Source organism: Hypanus sabinus, chromosome 1 (assembly GCF_030144855.1).
Source record: "Hypanus sabinus isolate sHypSab1 chromosome 1, sHypSab1.hap1, whole genome shotgun sequence".
In the NCBI taxonomy this organism is placed as follows: Eukaryota; Metazoa; Chordata; class Chondrichthyes; order Myliobatiformes; family Dasyatidae; genus Hypanus; species Hypanus sabinus.
The window spans coordinates 35,995,368-36,013,396 of NC_082706.1; the positions used below are offsets into that span (position 1 = coordinate 35,995,368).

Sequence of the window (18,029 nt, forward strand, 5' to 3'; positions counted from 1 at the left end):
GCTTGACCATGAGGTATCTGCACATGGTCTTTCACTCTTGTATTTTCTTTCTTTCCCCTCCCTTTCTTAATTCCCTCCCCCTCACAAACATGGGCAAATGGGGCTGGCTCCACTTCCTCATCACGGATAAGTTGGGCCAAATGTCCTGTTTCTATGTTGTACAATTCTTTGAATTTATTTTTTAAAACTCCATTACTCTCCCCCTCTCTCTTTGCCTGTCCTGCTCTGCTTCCTCTCTCATTCCCTACACACACACACACAGAGTCAGGAATTACCTATGCCATTAGATTCAATAAGGACTATTAGTATGCCGTATTAGTAAACAAGTACATGTAACAAGTACTGTGTGTGATATTTCCTTTAGTGAATTGAGTACCTCTTTCCTTCAATGAAGGTGGACAGAAATGTGGTCAGCTTGTTCTCGTACCATTTCCACAATAGATCAAACCGACTATGTCCTATTGGGATTGTAAGACATCTTATGCCTTGAGTTACTTGCCTTTAAAGTCCAGAAGTGCTTCATAGAAGCACAACTAAACTAGGTTTAATATGAACCAAACAAAGGTTACCAGGTTGGTATATAACTTGGTCAAAGAGGTAAAGGGAGAGGTGTGGCTACTCAGGCCTGGCAAAGAGGCTGCACAGATTTGAAAGGTTGATTGCTAATGATGCATCAAGAGATCTGAGACTTGTAGGGCTCAAAGAGATAGGTTGGGGACAAGAGCGTGCAGGGATGGGAGACAGTTTAAGATGGCAGAGCACTCAGAGGCATGACGTGTCTGTTTTCCATTTCCAGCCAGGCACCTCACACCACAGCTGGCATACCTACTTTGACTTGATTGTGGTGGACACACGAAAGCCGCTCTTCTTTGGAGAAGGGACTGTCATCAGGCAAGTTGACAACGTGAGTAACAGGATCTGTTTCTGTGCTGATAAGGAGCTAGGTGTGAAATTCCACCTTCCTTCCTGCTGTGACAGGGATTGGTTTCTCACCGTTTGTCAGAGATTTTCTTTGGATTACCAATTCCCACAGTACTTTGTCGTTAAGCATTAACATTTCATTTTGCTCCCTGCGCTCGCTTTGAGCTGTGAAGTCTGTTCAGCACTTGTCTCCTGAGCATAGAGCAAATCTCATGGCTACAAATATGGCAACAGAACTACATTTTCAATAGGTTTCAAAGGTGCATTTAATGTCAGAGAAATGTATACAATATGCATCCTGAAATGTTTTATTCTTCGCAACCATCCATGAAAACAGAGGAGCGCCCCAAAGAATGAATGGCAGTTAAATGTTAGAACCCCAAAGACCCCCCAGCTTCCTCCCCCCACGTAAAAGCAGCAGCAAAGCGACAACCCCTCCCTCCCCCACCAGCAAAAAAGCATCGGCACCCACCACCGAGCACTTGAGCATGCAGCAAAGTATCAATAAAGACACAGACTTGCAGTACCCCAAAGACTACTTGTTCACCCGGTAATTCAACATACCACAGGCTCTCTCTCTCTCCCAAATAAGGAAAAAAGAGGTGTCTCCATTTCCCAATGAGAGGAGAGACATAACAAAAACAACTCAACGATTTATGGTGTTGTCTGTTGCGTTGCTTTTTCCAAGCTCTGTGCCCAACAACTCGGGTCTCTGGCCACGCAGCCGGCAGCCAGCTCGCTGCCTATACTCCCACGACACATCAGGCGGCGGCACCAGCCTCGAATCCGCCTGCCTCTGGAGCCATGAAAATCCGGCACCCTGAAGGCGTGCTAGTCTTCCAGGCCGCATCCTTGGTGTCAGAAACACACTGAGTCTCAGCAATTTGCAGAACGGTAAACTTTATTTTTCGAGTCTGCAGAGTCGGACCCAACCAGCTCCTGCTAGATTGAGTGCCGAATTACAGTTTTTTATACCCTACATTCTTCTTTAATCTCATTACAAAATTACAAATGTGATTACCCCTTTGGCCCACTTATCAGCCTCAGCGCATTAACACCGTTATTGTTCAACCGTTAAGCATGTCTTCCCGTTACCCGTATCGCTTCTTTAATCAGCAAGCTATTGTTTCATCCTGATTTTGCAAATTGGTTTATACGTTGCCCTGCAAGTTGCTTTGCACGTTCTTTCTGTGTCAGCACATTCTAAATGGACTCCTTAAGAATCATTTCTCTCAATCCACCCTTTTTCTTTTTAGAATGTGCTATCAGTTGGGCTTTTGCCACGGGTTTACATAGGCTTCTTCCTCTAGCTCTATTTCCCTTTGTAGGAGTACCTGAACAGGATCAGCCGGGGCCCCTGGTTGCATGACTTGTCTTGCCACCCGAGCTACTAGCTCCCGCAAGCAGGGGATCAGACATGGTAGCAGAAGGAGGACCATCAATCCCCCTCCTATAACCCCTAAAGCGGTTCGCCACCAGCCTCCTTTCAACCATCCGTCCAGCCAGTCCCAATACCCCAGCGGCTTCCAGGTCTGTACCGGCACGTGGGCCAGTTTCCTTATTTTATCTGATATTTTTTGAACCACCTTTCCGTTGTCATCTATTTTTAAGCAGCAGTTAGTTAGATTAAACTTTCCACATACTCCTCCTTCAGCCGCAAGCAAATAATCTAATGCCAAGCGGTTCTGATAAATAGCAGTGCGCATCTGATTTTGTTGCTTAGCTAGTAGTTCCAGGGCCAATGCAGTCTGATTTGTAATTACTTCTACCACCGCCTGTAGTCTGATTATTCGGTTTAGCATGTATATGGGCGTCCTATATCCCCAAGACCCATCCTGAGCCCAGGTCGCTGGTCCATAATACTCAATAATCCGGGCGGGTGGCCAGCTATCTCCCCAGTCTCCAACCTGCAACTCTCGCCTACTTCTTCGTAGGGAATCAAATACCTTTACCCCCAATGCTTTGTCATCCTCCTCGGGCAACAGGAAGAATTCAGGCCGGATAATTCCCAGGAAACACACTCCCCCCCAGTTGGGCAACAGGCGTGTGTATGCCCTACCTCCGCAAATCCAAAACAATCCCTCTGGGGCAACACCCTGTCCTTTGTCCCAAACCTCGCTCACCCCGGGAATTCCGTGGTATGGGTCCGTTCCAGTACAATTCCATACTTCGGGGGTATTCCCGAGGGGCGTACAGTTTCCTTTTGGTTCTATGGTAATGTACCATTTCGGTTCCTCTGGCCACCAGGTAATGTTTCCGCTCTGCTCTTTATACTTAATGCTCTGACAGGGGCTTTTTCCTACTTTTATTTCCCCGTCCCGCGCAACACATATTTGTCCTTCGGGGAGATTCGTTAGTTCCCACCCCTGCTTCCTTCTATCCTTAACCACCGTCCAGTTCCGCTGAATTAATTCCCATGTATTTAGGCTTTCACCCCGCCAAGGCCATTGTTCACTCATGTGTGGCCCTCCACAGACCCAACAGTTGCTAATATTTAGACTGCCTGCTACCCGAGTCGCCAGATCTATAAAGAGGTTTTCTTTTACGTCTGGTAGCATAATCTCCCTTTCTATTTCTTGGTATATCGATGGGTCTGTGGAGACTGCAGCTTTTTGTCTGTGTTGAGTTTCCTCAGCTATTTTCTTTTTCTCATTCTGGATTATAGTTTCCTTAACTTTATCCACATAATCGTCTACCAATATCGAGGGAATATCCCCCTGTCCTCCCTTGTTAATGCATAGCCATTTATCCTTGGGAGGACAAGTGGTAACACTCCCATATACCCCTAATCCTTGGCCCCCAAACCCCCACACATATCCCTTATTTCTTACTTGATAATATCGCCTTCCGTTTTCCAGGCATTCCTCCTTTTTGTTGTAGTCATAACATTTCTCGTTTACATGAGAGTGTGATACAAAGGACCCTGGAAAAACCGTCATGCCCACCCTTACCGTCGTCCTGCACTTATCACATCCCCCTTCAGCGCTTCTCAACAATAGCAGTATATACATTACAGTCCCAAAGTTCATTCTGTCCGTCTTTTGAGCTTTAGCACCATCGGGTCTTCTCCCTGGACGCAAGTCCATTCTGCACCTTCTTCGGGCTTTACGGGTCCCTTGATTCTCGCGGCGTGGGTCCACCCTTTTTCTTTTGTCCTTACTGCGGCTTCGGTGGTCAGTAGCACCTGGAATGGGCCTTCCCACTGCGGCTGTAACTTCTCTGGCTTCCAAGTCTTAATCAGGACCCAGTCACCGGGCTGAGTTCGGTGGAGTGCGAAGTCCAGAGGTGGGGTTTGTGCGAGTAACCCCTTCCTGCGCAATTCTGCAAAAGAACGAGACAGTGCCTGTAAATAGTCCCTTACAAAGACATCTCCCCCTTGCAGGGAAGGATAGCCCTCCACCTTGTTCCAATATGGAAGGCCAAACAACATTTCATAAGGGGATACTCCTATATCTTTTCGAGGAGCCGTGCGGATTCTTAGTAGGGCCAGGGGTAGACACTTGGTCCAGGGTAGCTTGGTTTCCATCATTAGTTTTGTCAATTGCGTCTTCAAAGTACTGTTCATCCTCTCAACTCTTCCTGAGCTCTGAGGGTGCCAGGGGGTGTGCAGCTTCCACTGGATTCCCAAGGCGTTACAGATTAGCTGGTGTGTTTTTGAGGCAAAGTGTGTTCCCCTATCTGAATCAATAGACCCCATTATTCCATATCTCGGGACTATATTTTCTAATAGGATCCGTGCCACTGTAGGGGCGTCCGCTTTAGTGGTTGGGAATGCTTCCACCCACCTAGTGAAGTGATCCACAATTACTAACAGGTACTTCCATCTCTGAACTTGTGGTAGTTCCGTAAAGTCTATTTGGATCCGATGGAACGGTCGGACGGCTAGTGTTTGTCCCCCCTTATGGGTGGCACGCATCATTTTCTTGTTTACCTTTTGGCAGGTGTAACAGCCCCACACCTCCTGTTGAGCTAGTGTGAATATCCCTTTACAAACATAGTCCCTTAGGATAGTGTCGCACATAGCTTGCACTCCCCAATGGCTTTGTTGGTGTAGTTGTTGCAGTACATGACGAGTTACTTCCTTATTCAGTACTTGCCGTCCGTCGGGGGTCTTCCACTCGCCTTCTGATGTTTGTCGGGCTCCCCTGTTGATTCCCCGTATAAGAACTGTGCCGGGTTACAACTATTGTTCCTTTCAAAGCTTACATCATCCCCGATCATCAGAATGGTTTCGTATTTCAGTATGCGAGAGTCCGTCAACCACCGCTGAGCTTTTTGGGTGCTAATCCGGCTGACGGAAGTAATAACACATCCTGAATACCTTCCCGGTCGTCGCATTTTATCTGTACATCTTCTATTATTGGGACCTGCATAGTTTTTCCTCCTATTCCGGAAACCCCAATGGTTTTGGTCCCAATCTTGGTTCCCGGAGGGGCTTGGATTATACTAGTTCTTTCAGCTCCTGAGTCGACCATGAAGGTTACTTCTGACCCTTGAGGACCTAATTTTAAATTTACCAGGGGTTCCTGCTTGTATCTCGTCCCCAAGGGTTGGGACCCCTGACACCCCTATTCTTCTTCCATGAGGGCATAAGCTCCGACTTCTTTTCGATATCTTGGGCACTCCCTCTTAAAGTGGCCTTCCTCATTGCAGTAAAAACATCGTGCAGCCCTCCTCATCCTCCTTCCCTCAGTACAGCCGCTTCTCTCTGGCCTTGCTTCCCTTTTCTCTTTGTTCTCTGAGTTTACTTGGCGGATGGTTTGAACCATTACTTTCGCTGCCTTTTTCTGATTTTCCTCATCTCTCTGGACATAGACCTTTTGGGCCTGTCTCAGTAATTCACTCAGTGGTTTTTCGTTCCAATCTTCCTGTTTCTCAAGCTTCTTCCGGATGTCTTGCCATGCTTTTGATACAAATTCAATTCGTATGAATTGTTCCCCTACTGCCGAATTAGGGTCCACCCCCGCATACTGTTGCACATTTTTCCGCACCCTATCGAGGAAGTCGGTTGGGCTCTCATCTTTCCCTTGGTAGTTTCCAAACGCCTTGGCAAAGTTGTGACCTTTTGGCACAGCCTCCCTTATTCCCTTAATGATGTACTCTCGCCACTGTCGCATATTGCGTCTTCCCTCTTCTGCTTGTTTATCCCACTGTGGGTCGTTTGCTGGAAATTTCTGGTCCCCCGGTAACTCATTCGGCTGTTCCCTTCCCCAAATTGATATTGCAGCTTGTCGTATCATTTGCCTCTCTTGTGCAGAAAATAGCGTTCCCATAATCGCATGCATTTCTTCCCAAGTGTAAACATTAGGTCCTAAGAATTGATCCAACTGTTCTGCCAGTCCCATCGGATCTTCTAATAAAGTTTTCATATCTTTCTTAAATCCTCGTACTTCGGTACTTGTCAGAGGGACGTTTACAAATCCTGTTCCTCCCCGTTCTCCTCCCATTGGAACCTCTCGAAGGGGACACAGCTGTACCTCTTCCTTTTTTAATTCGTCTTTCTTTTTCTTATCTGCTCCTGTCACACTCCTTGTTTCGATCCTTGCTTTTGCTTTTTCCCTAACATCCCTCTCTTCCCTCTTCGGGTCTATTTCTTCTGTTTTTTCACTTTCTTCACGTCCTCCCTCTGCTCCCGCAAGGGGCGCAGAAGGCTGGACATAGGGAGGGGGTAAATGATCGAGTGGGTCCCACTTCCGCTCCCCTTTAATGCCCAATTTAAAACTCTTTGTTGTTACTCCTGGCCAGGGAGCCCAACAAAAAGCATAAGCAATTTCTTCCGGTTTTACACTTGGTTTTGAATTAACGTAAATGTTTAAGGCTTGTCGTACCCAATCCTCCTCAGACTCAAGCCACGGCCACCAGACCGCAGGTTTTTCTATCGGCTGTTTCGACCAAATTAAACAGTACTGTATCATTTTTTTCTTTTGTTTCCCTTTTAGTCTTCCACATCCCCAATTCTCAAACATTCTACCGAGGGGGCTATCAGGAGGAACCCCCGGGTATGGTCCCGGTCTCTCCGTTTCCTCTTCCTTTTTAGAGCCACCCCCTCCCATCTTATTCCGCTCTTACTTAATCCCGCACCCTTCTACTGCAACAGTAGGCACTTTACCCGATGCGTCCCAAGGACTTTTATCAGGAGGACCCCCGGGTAGCGATCCCGGTCTTCTCCGTCCTTACTTATTCCCGCACCCGTCTACTATAATAGTAGGCACTTACCCGGTGCGTCCTGGGGACTTCCAGTACCAGGTACTGTCCCCTTCTCCCCGTTTACCGCTCTGCGCTGTCCGGATATCACTCGCTCAAGCCGCGCTGGAGCGACGAGCAAGGAGTCAGGGACCGCCAAACTCGGCGGGGTGCACCGTCTCCGATGTCCGTCCTCGTGTCCACCGCGGCCGGAGTGTGGATCCCGGACGAGCCCCCACGTTGTCAGAAACACACTGAGTCTCAGCAATTTGCAGAACGGTAAACTTTATTTTTCGAGTCTGCAGAGTCGGACCCAACCAGCTCCTGCTAGATTGAGTGCCGAATTACACTTTGCACAGTTTTTTATACCCTACATTCTTCTTTAATCTCATTACAAAATTACAAATGTGATTACCCCTTTGGCCCACTTATCAGCCTCAGCGCATTAACACCGTTATTGTTCAACCGTTAAGCATGTCTTCCCGTTACCCGTATCGCTTCTTTAATCAGCAAGCTATTGTTTCATCCTGATTTTGCAAATTGGTTTATACGTTGCCCTGCAAGTTGCTTTGCACGTTCTTTCTGTGTCAGCACATTCTAAATGGACTCCTTAAGAATCATTTCTCTCACTTGGCATATCGAAAAGCGGCCGGTCATGAGTCCCCAAGAGCGGGTCCCATTTCCACAAAGAACCGAAGTCGGTGTTTAACTCCAGGTCAGGGTCTTCAAAAGAACCTTGAAAGGGGGAGAAAAGAGAGATCAAAGATAGAATTAGAGCTGTTTAGGAAGATGTGAGCAAAGGAGTCGCTGTTAGGCACCATCGTCCTCTGAAGCTCTGCCTCCTGTTGTTTTCACAATGATATTCTTTCCTTGAGCTTTTAGCCAACACAGTGCACGTTATTTATTAATGATCTTGTCCCATTCAAACTAGGAATCAGGAAAGCTTCGGATTGGCACCTACACAGGCCCCTTGCAACAGGGTGTGGTTTACTCAGGAGGTGAGTCAGCTCTGCTGCCTGTATGACATTTACACAGTAGCACACGTTCTTTCAGCAGAACAATAAATGCCACCCAAATAAGGACACTGGAGACTCTGCCTGAATTTTTAAAAAAACATTATCAAAATGAAAATCAAACAGCATTATACCTTTGAGCTCAGAGGTGTAATGAGCCGAGTGGTCAAGACAAATATCATTTGTGACCCTTCATGCATCAGGCCTGGTTCCCTTTACTTCAGTGGAGTCTCCAACCTTCAGAGAAAGTTTAGCAATTGGCATATTTAAATTTAATATCCAGAATATCACCAATTTATACATCATGAAATGTCTCTGATTATCCAAGAGATTTAAAATCAGTGAGTCAGGTCTTTGGCAACGTGACAGTGCTAGGGTGGAGCCCCTAGAACACGATACTGAGTGACCTGGTGAGCACCTGCCACTCATTCTGTTTGTGGGACTGCTACGTTCAGGATGCCTCAAGGTTACTGGCAACTACTCGACTGCAGAACGCATGATCTGAACCCATTCAAAACGGTTGGTCTTCATCTGTTTAAAAACTTGCATTTCCTACTCCGATGTGTGGACTCTGGTCCTTTCAAGAATCACATCTCACTATAAATTGTTTTAGGAATAGCACTGTGCACATTGCAGAACAGAAATATTTTCCATATAGTACTGCTTTTTGTGTCACCAAGACAATTCAGAGCTTAATCGAATTGATAAATTGATTGAGAAGTGAAATCAATTTTTTTCAGTCAGATCCTATAAACAGATGGTGAGATCTTTAACTGGAAAATTCATTAGTTCAGGGAAGAGAGTTGACAAGGACCTTTGTGGATCTCCTCAATCTTCTTTTGCTCATTGATGCACCATCAATAACTCACACTGAGACGTAGGCGAGATATCGGCTTTTATTGACTGGAAGAAGGAACCAGGAGTGAGTGTCTATCATACAAGGTCCTGGAGACTGAGGCCGAGCGTCAGGCCGCAGGTCTCCTTTATACAGGGGCCTGTGGGAGGAGCCACAGGAGCAGTCAGCAGGGGCGTGTCCCGACAGGCACATAGTTCACCACACTCACCCTGCAGAACAGGATACAAAAATCTAAGATGGGCTCTGGTGTGGTACTGAGAGAATGCTATGGAATTGGTATTGATGATTGAAGCTGTGGTCATGTCGCTTTTGAGAATGGGATAGACGTGACGTTGAAGGAAAGGGAAGTAAAGAAACCTGAGGATAAACAGAAGGATGAGTCTGTGGAATATGAAAATGGTTGGGTTGGGTCACATAACCTGTTTCTGCATTGCAGTGATTGATGGACCGGTTTTAAATGTGGGCATCCCTCCTGAGAATTAAAGGTGGTGAATTGAAAGATTTTCCTGCTCTTGCTGCCCCAGGGTCTTCAGACATGATCTGTGACTTGCTGGGAGTGAAGGGTAAAGAAATTCTGTACATTGGAGATCACATCTTTGGAGACATCCTCAAGTCCAAGAAGCGACAGGGCTGGAGGACCTTCCTGGTTGTGCCTGAACTGGCACGTGAACTGCAGGTCTGGACTGAGAAGAGTGGTGAGTTCATTCAAGATGGGACTAAAACTGCATCCTATGTTGTCCTTTACTATCTCATCTTGTTAAGCAAGAACAAACCTCTGCCTTCGCATTTGAATTCATGCAGATCTGGTTACGAAAGGGAAGACACAGACTGCTGGAGGAACTCAGAAGGTTGAGCAGCATCTGTCTGGGAAAACAGAATGTTGATGTTTTGGGTCAAAACCCTGCATTATCAGATTTCCTTTCCCTCCATGGATGCTGCCTGGCGTACTGAGTTCCTCCAGCAGATTGTCTGTTATTCCAGATTCATGCATATGCAGTCTTGTATCTCTATTCCTTGAGGGAATTTGGTTGTCATAAATCATTGGTCCTCATCTTCACTTCATTAGGTCTGGGAGAGATGATGAGGAGAGCTGAAAGGAGGTAATTTGTTAACTATTTTATTAACTGATTGACTGAGTCATCACATGCTAAAAGCAGTCAGACAGAAATGAAGTTAATTGGATTTGTTCCCTCTCAAACCAACTCCTTAAATCAATTCAACCAACAAAATGCTGGAGGAACTCACCAGGCCAGGCAAAATCTATGGAAAAGAATAAACAGTTGATGTTTCAGGCCAAGACCGTTCATCAGGTCTGGAGAAAAAAGATGAGGTCAAATTAAGAAGGTGGGGGGAGAGGAGGAAGAAATACAAGGTGGTAGGTGATAAGTGAAATCAGGAGAGAAGGAGGGGTGATATAAAGAGCTGGGAAGTCAATTGGTGAAAGAGATACAGGGCTGGAGAATAGGGAATCTGATCAGAGAGGACAGAAAGCCATGGAAGAAAGGAAAGGGGGAGGAGCACCAGGGGAGGTGATAGGCAGCTGAGAGAGGAAAATGGGAATGGGGAATGTTGGGGGGGGGGGCAACAATTACCGTAAGTTCAAGAAATTGATGTTCATGCCTTAAATCAATTTGTACTCATCCTCCTCTCTATTTCAGGAAGCTTGGGTATGGTTATTTCAGTGTCTGGACTGTGTAGCTTTGCCCTTGTTTACCAAGATAAATCATGACCCCCAACATATTCTCTGTTCTGCCCATCAGTATCTGCCTCTCAAAATGCTGTGAGTCTTTCCCATCTCCTTTCCCAGCTTCATTGCCCTAGCATGTCAACTCTGGTTCAGTCGGTAACCCGCTAGCATCTGAATTAAAAGGCTGTGAGTTCAAGGAATCCTGCAGATGATGTTAAGACAAGGCTGAGATGCTCATTTTCCATAAATGGTCAACCAAGGTCCCACTTGTCCTGTTAATGTATAAAAGATCCAAAGTCATCATTTACAGAAGAGCGGATGAATTATCTCCAGTGTCCTTGCTGCACTTATCAATCAGCCAATGTTACAGAAAGGATTAATCAGTCCATATGACATTGCAGTTAGTCCAGTCTTAACATGCAAAACTGGCTGCAGCATTTCCTGTTTGGAGTGACCATACCTCTATAACAGTCCATTGCCTTTAATTCTGCGGTTTTATTTGTAATTGCATAAAACCCGGTCAGGATGGAGCCAGCAAACAACGATTCCTCAGGTGACATCTCTCAGATAGCCAGACTCTTCAATGATGATTTCACTTTCTCTACATCTTCTGCCTGTTCTTTTTGTTTTGTGTTATGGAAACTGTGACGGGCAGTTTGGAACTTGATTGAATAACCTAACGTTCTGCTGTGTGCGGGGAGGTGCCTCATAGAGAAGACTAGAGACGGGGACCCAAAAAGGACTAAGAACATGAGCTGCCTCATGAAAAGCTCAGAAACCGGGTGTGGAGTCATGAATGACTCAGTCTCGAAGCGGTGAGGAAGATTGAAGTATTGAGGTGAATACGGAGGAGGTCAGTGACCATTCTCAACAGAGGCCACAGGGTCAGTAGCTGCCTCAGTGACAGTCGCGTTTGGACCCAGTGTGGCGGTCGGTCTTCATGGAAGGACTGAGTTTGTGTGGCCACTCTCTTAAAAGCCGACTGAAGGATGTTTTCAATACTCTGAGTTTTGTGTGATTATTGGACTATACTTTCTATTGGTCCCCTTCAGTTTTCAGTGTTTTCTTTCTTGTTGCTGATTGGTGGGTAGATTATGTGTTTTTAGACGAGGGAGAAGTTGGGAATTTGGGATCTGTTATTGGTGTTTTCCTGTATTAGTAAATCTATTAGTTTTTATGTGTGAGAGAGGGGATTGGGAAGTTTTGATGTTATCGTTGCCTTTTTTAGCGAGGGAGGGGTCTGGGGCTTTGGGGTTTTTGGGAGTGTCAGCGATCTGTTAGTTTTTATGCATGGGAGGGGGTGGGGTTTTGGGGTTTGCAGGTTTTGTTTCTTTATCTTTTTCGTGTCAGTAGGGGAGTGATTGTTTTTATTTCAACAATCCCCATGGTTTTTCTGTATTTAATGGCTGTCTGGAGAAGACAAATATCAAGGTTGTATTGTACATATATACTTTGACAATAAAATGAACCCTTAAGCCTTTTAAAACCTTCTGCAAATATGAATCTGCTTAAGTATTCACTTTCCTCTCTTTGACCCTAGTCCCACTAAGCCATTGACAGCTGATGGCTCTTCTAATCCCATGCTGGCTGAGAATAGTACATTGGAAATAGTACTTCCCACTGGGTACCTCACTTCCTTGATAACTCTCCGCCCACCTCCCTGCTCACCATTCTGCAAACCCAACCAACCACTCTTTCCACAGTCTTCCGGCATCTCAAACACCGTGTTTACTGCACGTTTTTACCTCCTAATTTGCAAATAGCTTCTGTGCAAATCCATGTTTAAATTTTGCCCTCAGGAATCTATTCTTTTCCTACCTTCCCTTTTCTAATATACATAAGAAGTTTTGACATTCTCCTTAATCTTGCTTGACAAGACCATTTCACGACCCATTTTGCCCTCCTAACTTCAGGTTCTCTTCTATATCCCCTGTAGACTTAAATGGATTCATTTGATATCAACTGCCTAAAACTTAAAGAGTTTTACTTCTTTTTCCCCTCAATCAAGCCCTCATTTGCCTTTGTCAATCAAATTTCTCTGTTCATACCAGCTTTGATTTTTCTGTTTACAAGCTCGTACTGACCATCTCATCTTCAAATACCTCCTTATTATCAGATGATGTTTTAGAACATAGAACAGGACACCACAAGAACAGGCCCTTCAGTCGACGTTTTTGTACCAGACTAATTAAACTAGTAATTAAATGCCTCACTGAACTAATTCCTTCTGCCTACAAAATGTCCATTCTCTATAACTCCGTGCATTCACATGCCTACCTGACACCTTTGTGATATTGGCTTCCATTATGAACCAGGCACCAATACTCTGTGTAAAAAGGAAGATTTCCCTCACACCTCCTTTGAATCTGCCCCTCACACTTTAAAGGTATGCCATCTAGTAATAAATAACTAGATCCTGGGAGAAAGATGTTGGCTATCTATTTACACCTTTCATAATCTTATAAACTTCTATCATGTCTTGTCTCTGCTCCAGAGAAAACAAACCAAATTTGCCCAACTCTCCTTAAAGCACATGGCCTCTAATCAGGCAGCATTACAGTAAGCTTTCACATCCTTACTGTAATGGGGGGTGACCAGAATTTAATGCAGTACTCCAGATGCGTCCTAACCACAGTTTCATAATACTGAAACCACAACATAGCTTCCTAAATAATCCTGATGCTTCCTCTTTCTTCTTGACTAAGTTCACTACCATGCTCAACATACAAGGTTCCCTTACCGTGCCACCCTTCCTCCCTACTGAAGCATACCTGTCCTGTACTCTGCAAATACCCTCCGATGAAGACTTGTCCCAAAACAGCTTTTCCCAATTTGCTCTCCCTAGCTCCTGCCTAATACTCTAGTATTTTGCACCACGCCAATTTAATACTCTCCTGGAAAGTCCATGTTTACCTATAGTTCTTAAAACTTAAAGAGTTGGGATCACTGTTCCCTAACGGTTCCCCACTGAAAGGTCAGTCATCTGGCGGGACTTATTTTCTAACCCCAGGTCCAGTATAGCACCTTCTCTAGTTGGACCGTCTACATACAGATTTAAAAAATTAAATTCTGCCCCACTGAGAGCTCCTGCACTAAGGAGATCCCAGCCTACGTTGGGGAAGTTGAAGTCGCCCACGACAACTACCCTATTGATTTTGCACTTTCCCGTCATCTGTCTGCAGTTCTGTTCCTCAGTATCCCAGTGGCTATTGGGGGTGGGAGTTTGCAGTATAATCCAATCAGAGCGATTGCATCTTTCTTATTTTTGAGTTTTATCTCATATAAACAATGGATGAATCCTTCATTACATCCCCGCTGAGTTCAGCTGTGATATTGTCTTTGATCAATAGTGCAACTCGCCACCCCATACCCCCATTTTACCCCTCTCTCTATCATTTCTAAATCATCGAAACCACAGAACGTTAAGTATCTATTCCTGCCCCTTTCAACCAAGTCTCAGTAGTAGCCACAACATCATAGTTCCATGTACTGATCCTTGCTCTACACTCATCACCGTTACCCTTAATACTCATAGGATTAAAATATACACACTTAAACCCATCTATCTCCATCTTGTGTACTACCTTGCTCCTGGACATCCCATCTAGCTTCTTCTCCATCCTCCACTTTCTGACCTGGTGCTCTGGTTTCCATCATTTGCCTAACTTGTTTAAACCCTCCTTAGTAGCACCGGTGACCCACCTGCCAGGATATTGGTTCTCCTCCAGTCATGATGCATCCATTCCCTCTGTATTGGTCACCCCTGCCCCAGATGGGATTCCAATGATCCAAATTTTCTCCTCCAGCAGCTGCTCCCAAGCTTTACCTTTGCCAGATCTCATCTTACACTAATGAATTCATAGAAACATAGAAAACCTACGGCACAATACAAGCCCTTCAGCCCACAAAGCTGTGCCGAACATGTCCTTACCTTAAAATTACCTAAGCTTACCCATAGCCCTCTGTTTTTCTAAGCTCCATGTAGCCATCCAGGAGTCTCTTAAAAGACCCTATCATTTCCGCCTCCACCACCATCACTGGCAGCCCATTCCACGCACTCACCACTCTGCGTAAAAAATTTACCCCTGACATTTCCTCTGTACCTGCTGCCAAGCACCTTAAACCTGTGCCCTCTCATGTTAGCCATTTCAGCCCTGGGAAAAAGCCTCTGACTTTCCACACGATCAATGCCTCTTATCATCTTATACACCTCTATCAGGTCACCTCTCACCCTCCGTCAATCCTAGGAGAAAAGGCCAAGTTCACTCAACCTAAGTATGGAACCATGGATATGAGTGAGATTTTAAATTTATACTTCTCGTTGATATTACCAGAGGTTGGTGGGATACACTGATATTTGGGAAATATTGCAGCACATTAGGTTGGATAGATCCTCTGGGCCTGGTGGGATCTACCCCAGGGTGCTAGGGGGAACAAGGGAGGAGATTGCTGGGGCTCTGACAGAAATGCTTGCACCTTTGTTAACCATGGGTGAGACACCAGAAGACTGGAGGATAGCTGACGTTGTCCCTTTGTTTGAAAAAGGCAGGAGGGATAATCCTACAGCCCAAAAAAACCATACATCAGTGTTAGAGGAGTTGGTAGAGATTTTACAATGGGTGATTGATACGTTCGTGGCCTAAGGTAGAAAGAGATGAGTTATAACTCATCTCCTTCTACAGAAGGCCACGAACGTATCAATCACCCCGATGCGTTACTAACTGATAAGTTATTAACTTCAAACTTTCTGCATAATCACTCAAAGAGTTGAACTGCACGTGCACGTGTATAACTCATCTCCTTCTACCTTAGGTCACAAGCATATCAATCCCCTTCCCCCCCGTAAAGGACAGGATTTTTTGTTCACTTGGAAAGGCAGGGTTTTTATGTGTACAGGGGAGATCTTTCCTCACTGATTGGATTGGAATTGATTCTGATCATTTTTGTGTATAATAATGGCTTGCTTTGAATAAGCCCAAACACCACCAGCTCTGATGGCCCTTCGACAGATGCTGCCTGTTCTGAGTCTTTCCTAGCATTTTCTGCTTTTATTTCAGATTTACTGTTTTCTTCGATTTTCATTTTCTTGCATCAGTCTTCCCTTTGGTATATAGTCAGCTGTATCCATTACCTTCCCCTCTCCTCTGACATTAGTACTCTTCACTTTGTCCATCTTCCTCACTTCACATATCCGTATCTGTCACGTTCAGTCCTTTTGCTTAAGTGTTCTCCAGAAGCCTCATCACCACTCTTGTCTAATATTGCTGGTTGCATGTGACTCCCAGATATTTCCTGCAGCTTTATGGTGACCTTGCTGTTGATTCAGCATCCAGCGTCCAATGTCATGACTTATTTAACATTTGTGATCAGTTATAAGTGCTAACGTCTTTAGCTTGATGTCCACTTGTGTAATTAAGTTTTTGTGCATATCTTGTGATGATTTCTACATGTACAGTATACGTAGCCCTGATTTTCAGCTATTTACCTGGGTATAATAGTAAGCAATATCTTACCGTCTCCTCTGCTTTCTTGCAGCTCTTTTTGAAGAACTTCGTAACCTTGATATAGTTTTGGCTGAATTTTACAAGTGAGTTGACCATTGGAAATGAATTAGAACCATAGAGTTTATACAGCGCTGAAAACAGGCTTTTCAGCCGATATTGTATATGCTGACCAAGATGTCCATCTGGGCTAGTCCCATCTCCCTGGATTTGGCCCAGATCCCTGTAGCCTTTCCTAGCTATGTACCTGTCCAAATACCTTAAACGTCATATTTGTACCTGTTTCTACTTCCACACAGTCACCACCCTCTGTGAAACAGCGTTCCCTCAAGTTCCCTTTAAATCTTTCCCCTCTCGCCTTAAACCTAGGCCCTCGAGCCTTGCACTCTCCTATCTTGGGGAGAAGGCTGTGGCCGATCACCTCTACTGATGCTGGCTGGGAGCTTGCACTAAAGAGAGCGAATGGAAATAGAAGTGAACTAGTCCTTATCATTCTAGGCTTGAGTGCGAGGTCTGATATCTGAACGTGGTCAATTGCCACGTTCCTATTCATACTTAAAATGAGGGCTTTGTTCCAAGCTTACAATTTAACACCCTGGAGAATGTGACAGGGAAAAGGCTGCAATGCTTGTGTTGAAGGTTCTCCGGGAATGTTATATTGTGTGTAACAGATACAGGACAGGCCTTTCAACCACGGACCACCCATTTATACTAATTCTACATGAATCCCGTGTAGTGCTGTTAGGCTGTTAGAAAACTCAGCAGTAAAGGTTTAAAGATTATGTCAGATGTGAACTATGTCTTTGCCAATAGTTGAAAGAACATTTTTGCCTGACTTGCTAAGCATCTGCCTTTCAGAAATTAGTTGCTAGAAGAACCTAACTTTCATTTGTCTCCTTTCTAGGCATCTCGACAGCAGCAGCAGTGAACGGCCCAATATCACCTCAGTTCAGAAGCGGATTAAGGTTAGGGGGCAGCTCCAATTAACTATGAAATGAAAGAATTTGGTAGTGGTATAACAGTTCAAGTCTGCAAACCACAGGTAGTGTGGTGGGTATGATTTTCCTATATACAATATTACTGAAAGTCAGTGAAAGACTATATCGAAACCCCTTAGGTTGTTGATCTGTTGAGGATAATATTTATCTGCCTGCATTAACTGAGAATCCAACTATACTGAATAGGCTACTCACATGCAGTCACATGGTTAAAGCAGGGGACTGTTCTGGAGTTAGTTTGCTATTGAAACTTAAAGAGTCAATTACTAGTGACACCTACTCACCTCTTAGCTTGTTCTTCTTGTTCCACCCAGGTTTTTCACTATTCTCTTGTAACCATAAAAATTTGGAATAGAACTAGCACAGTAAACTGACTCACTGCTCACCAGGGAAATGGAGCCACAGCTACCATGTCCTTTTCCCCATCTTGTATAAGGCCAGCGAATCTCCCCAGAGAACATCAGGTAGAACTGCTCCCTTGAAGCCTTGTGATGGTAGACGCACAAGTTCGCACTCGTGTAAAAAGGCAGAACTTCGTGGCAGTTTTCTCGGAGTTGGACCACGACCAGTCACTGAGCAGGAGCACGAGAAGAGGGCGATCTTTTCACTTAGTTCACACTCCGGATGAAAAAGGCGGAACTGCGCCACAGTTTTTCAGAGATGGACTGCGACCAATCACTGAGAAGGATTCATTAGAAAGGGCAAATAGAAATAAGGCAGGTACAAGCAGAGTGGCCATTATTGGGGGTGGACGTGCTTGCAGTGGCTTTGGCTCATCAGGCTTGGGTGAGGTAAGCATCTGGTAGGTTTCTCTTCTTTTTTTTCCTTAATTAGGGCACAGTTAGTGCAGTGAGAATGGCTCCAGGGACA

The 18,029-nt window shown here is 45.0% G+C and overlaps 2 protein-coding genes across 13 annotated transcripts in view; one reads left to right on the plus strand and one right to left on the minus strand.

The window, feature by feature from the left end:
- LOC132392796 (cytosolic purine 5'-nucleotidase-like) overlaps window positions 1-18,029 on the plus strand; it is a 226,290-nt gene that overhangs the window by 190,772 nt on the left and 17,489 nt on the right. For all 12 annotated transcript variants that reach the window (XM_059967207.1, XM_059967231.1, XM_059967220.1 and 9 more), the window contains 5 exons: window positions 797-904; window positions 8,036-8,102; window positions 9,498-9,668; window positions 16,196-16,247; window positions 17,066-17,126. In XM_059967207.1, the coding sequence (XP_059823190.1) occupies window positions 797-904; window positions 8,036-8,102; window positions 9,498-9,668; window positions 16,196-16,247; window positions 17,066-17,126 (459 nt within the window). The remainder of the gene's footprint in view (window positions 1-796; window positions 905-8,035; window positions 8,103-9,497; window positions 9,669-16,195; window positions 16,248-17,065; window positions 17,127-18,029) is intronic.
- Window positions 1,895-18,029, minus strand: part of LOC132392827 (uncharacterized) — a 39,140-nt gene continuing 23,005 nt past the window's right edge. The window contains exons 4-5 of the mRNA XM_059967275.1: window positions 8,252-8,354; window positions 1,895-7,839 (exon numbers count right to left, since the gene is read on the minus strand). Coding sequence (XP_059823258.1) covers window positions 3,947-4,942 — 996 coding nt within the window. The 5' untranslated portion in view covers window positions 4,943-7,839; window positions 8,252-8,354 and the 3' untranslated portion in view covers window positions 1,895-3,946. The remainder of the gene's footprint in view (window positions 7,840-8,251; window positions 8,355-18,029) is intronic.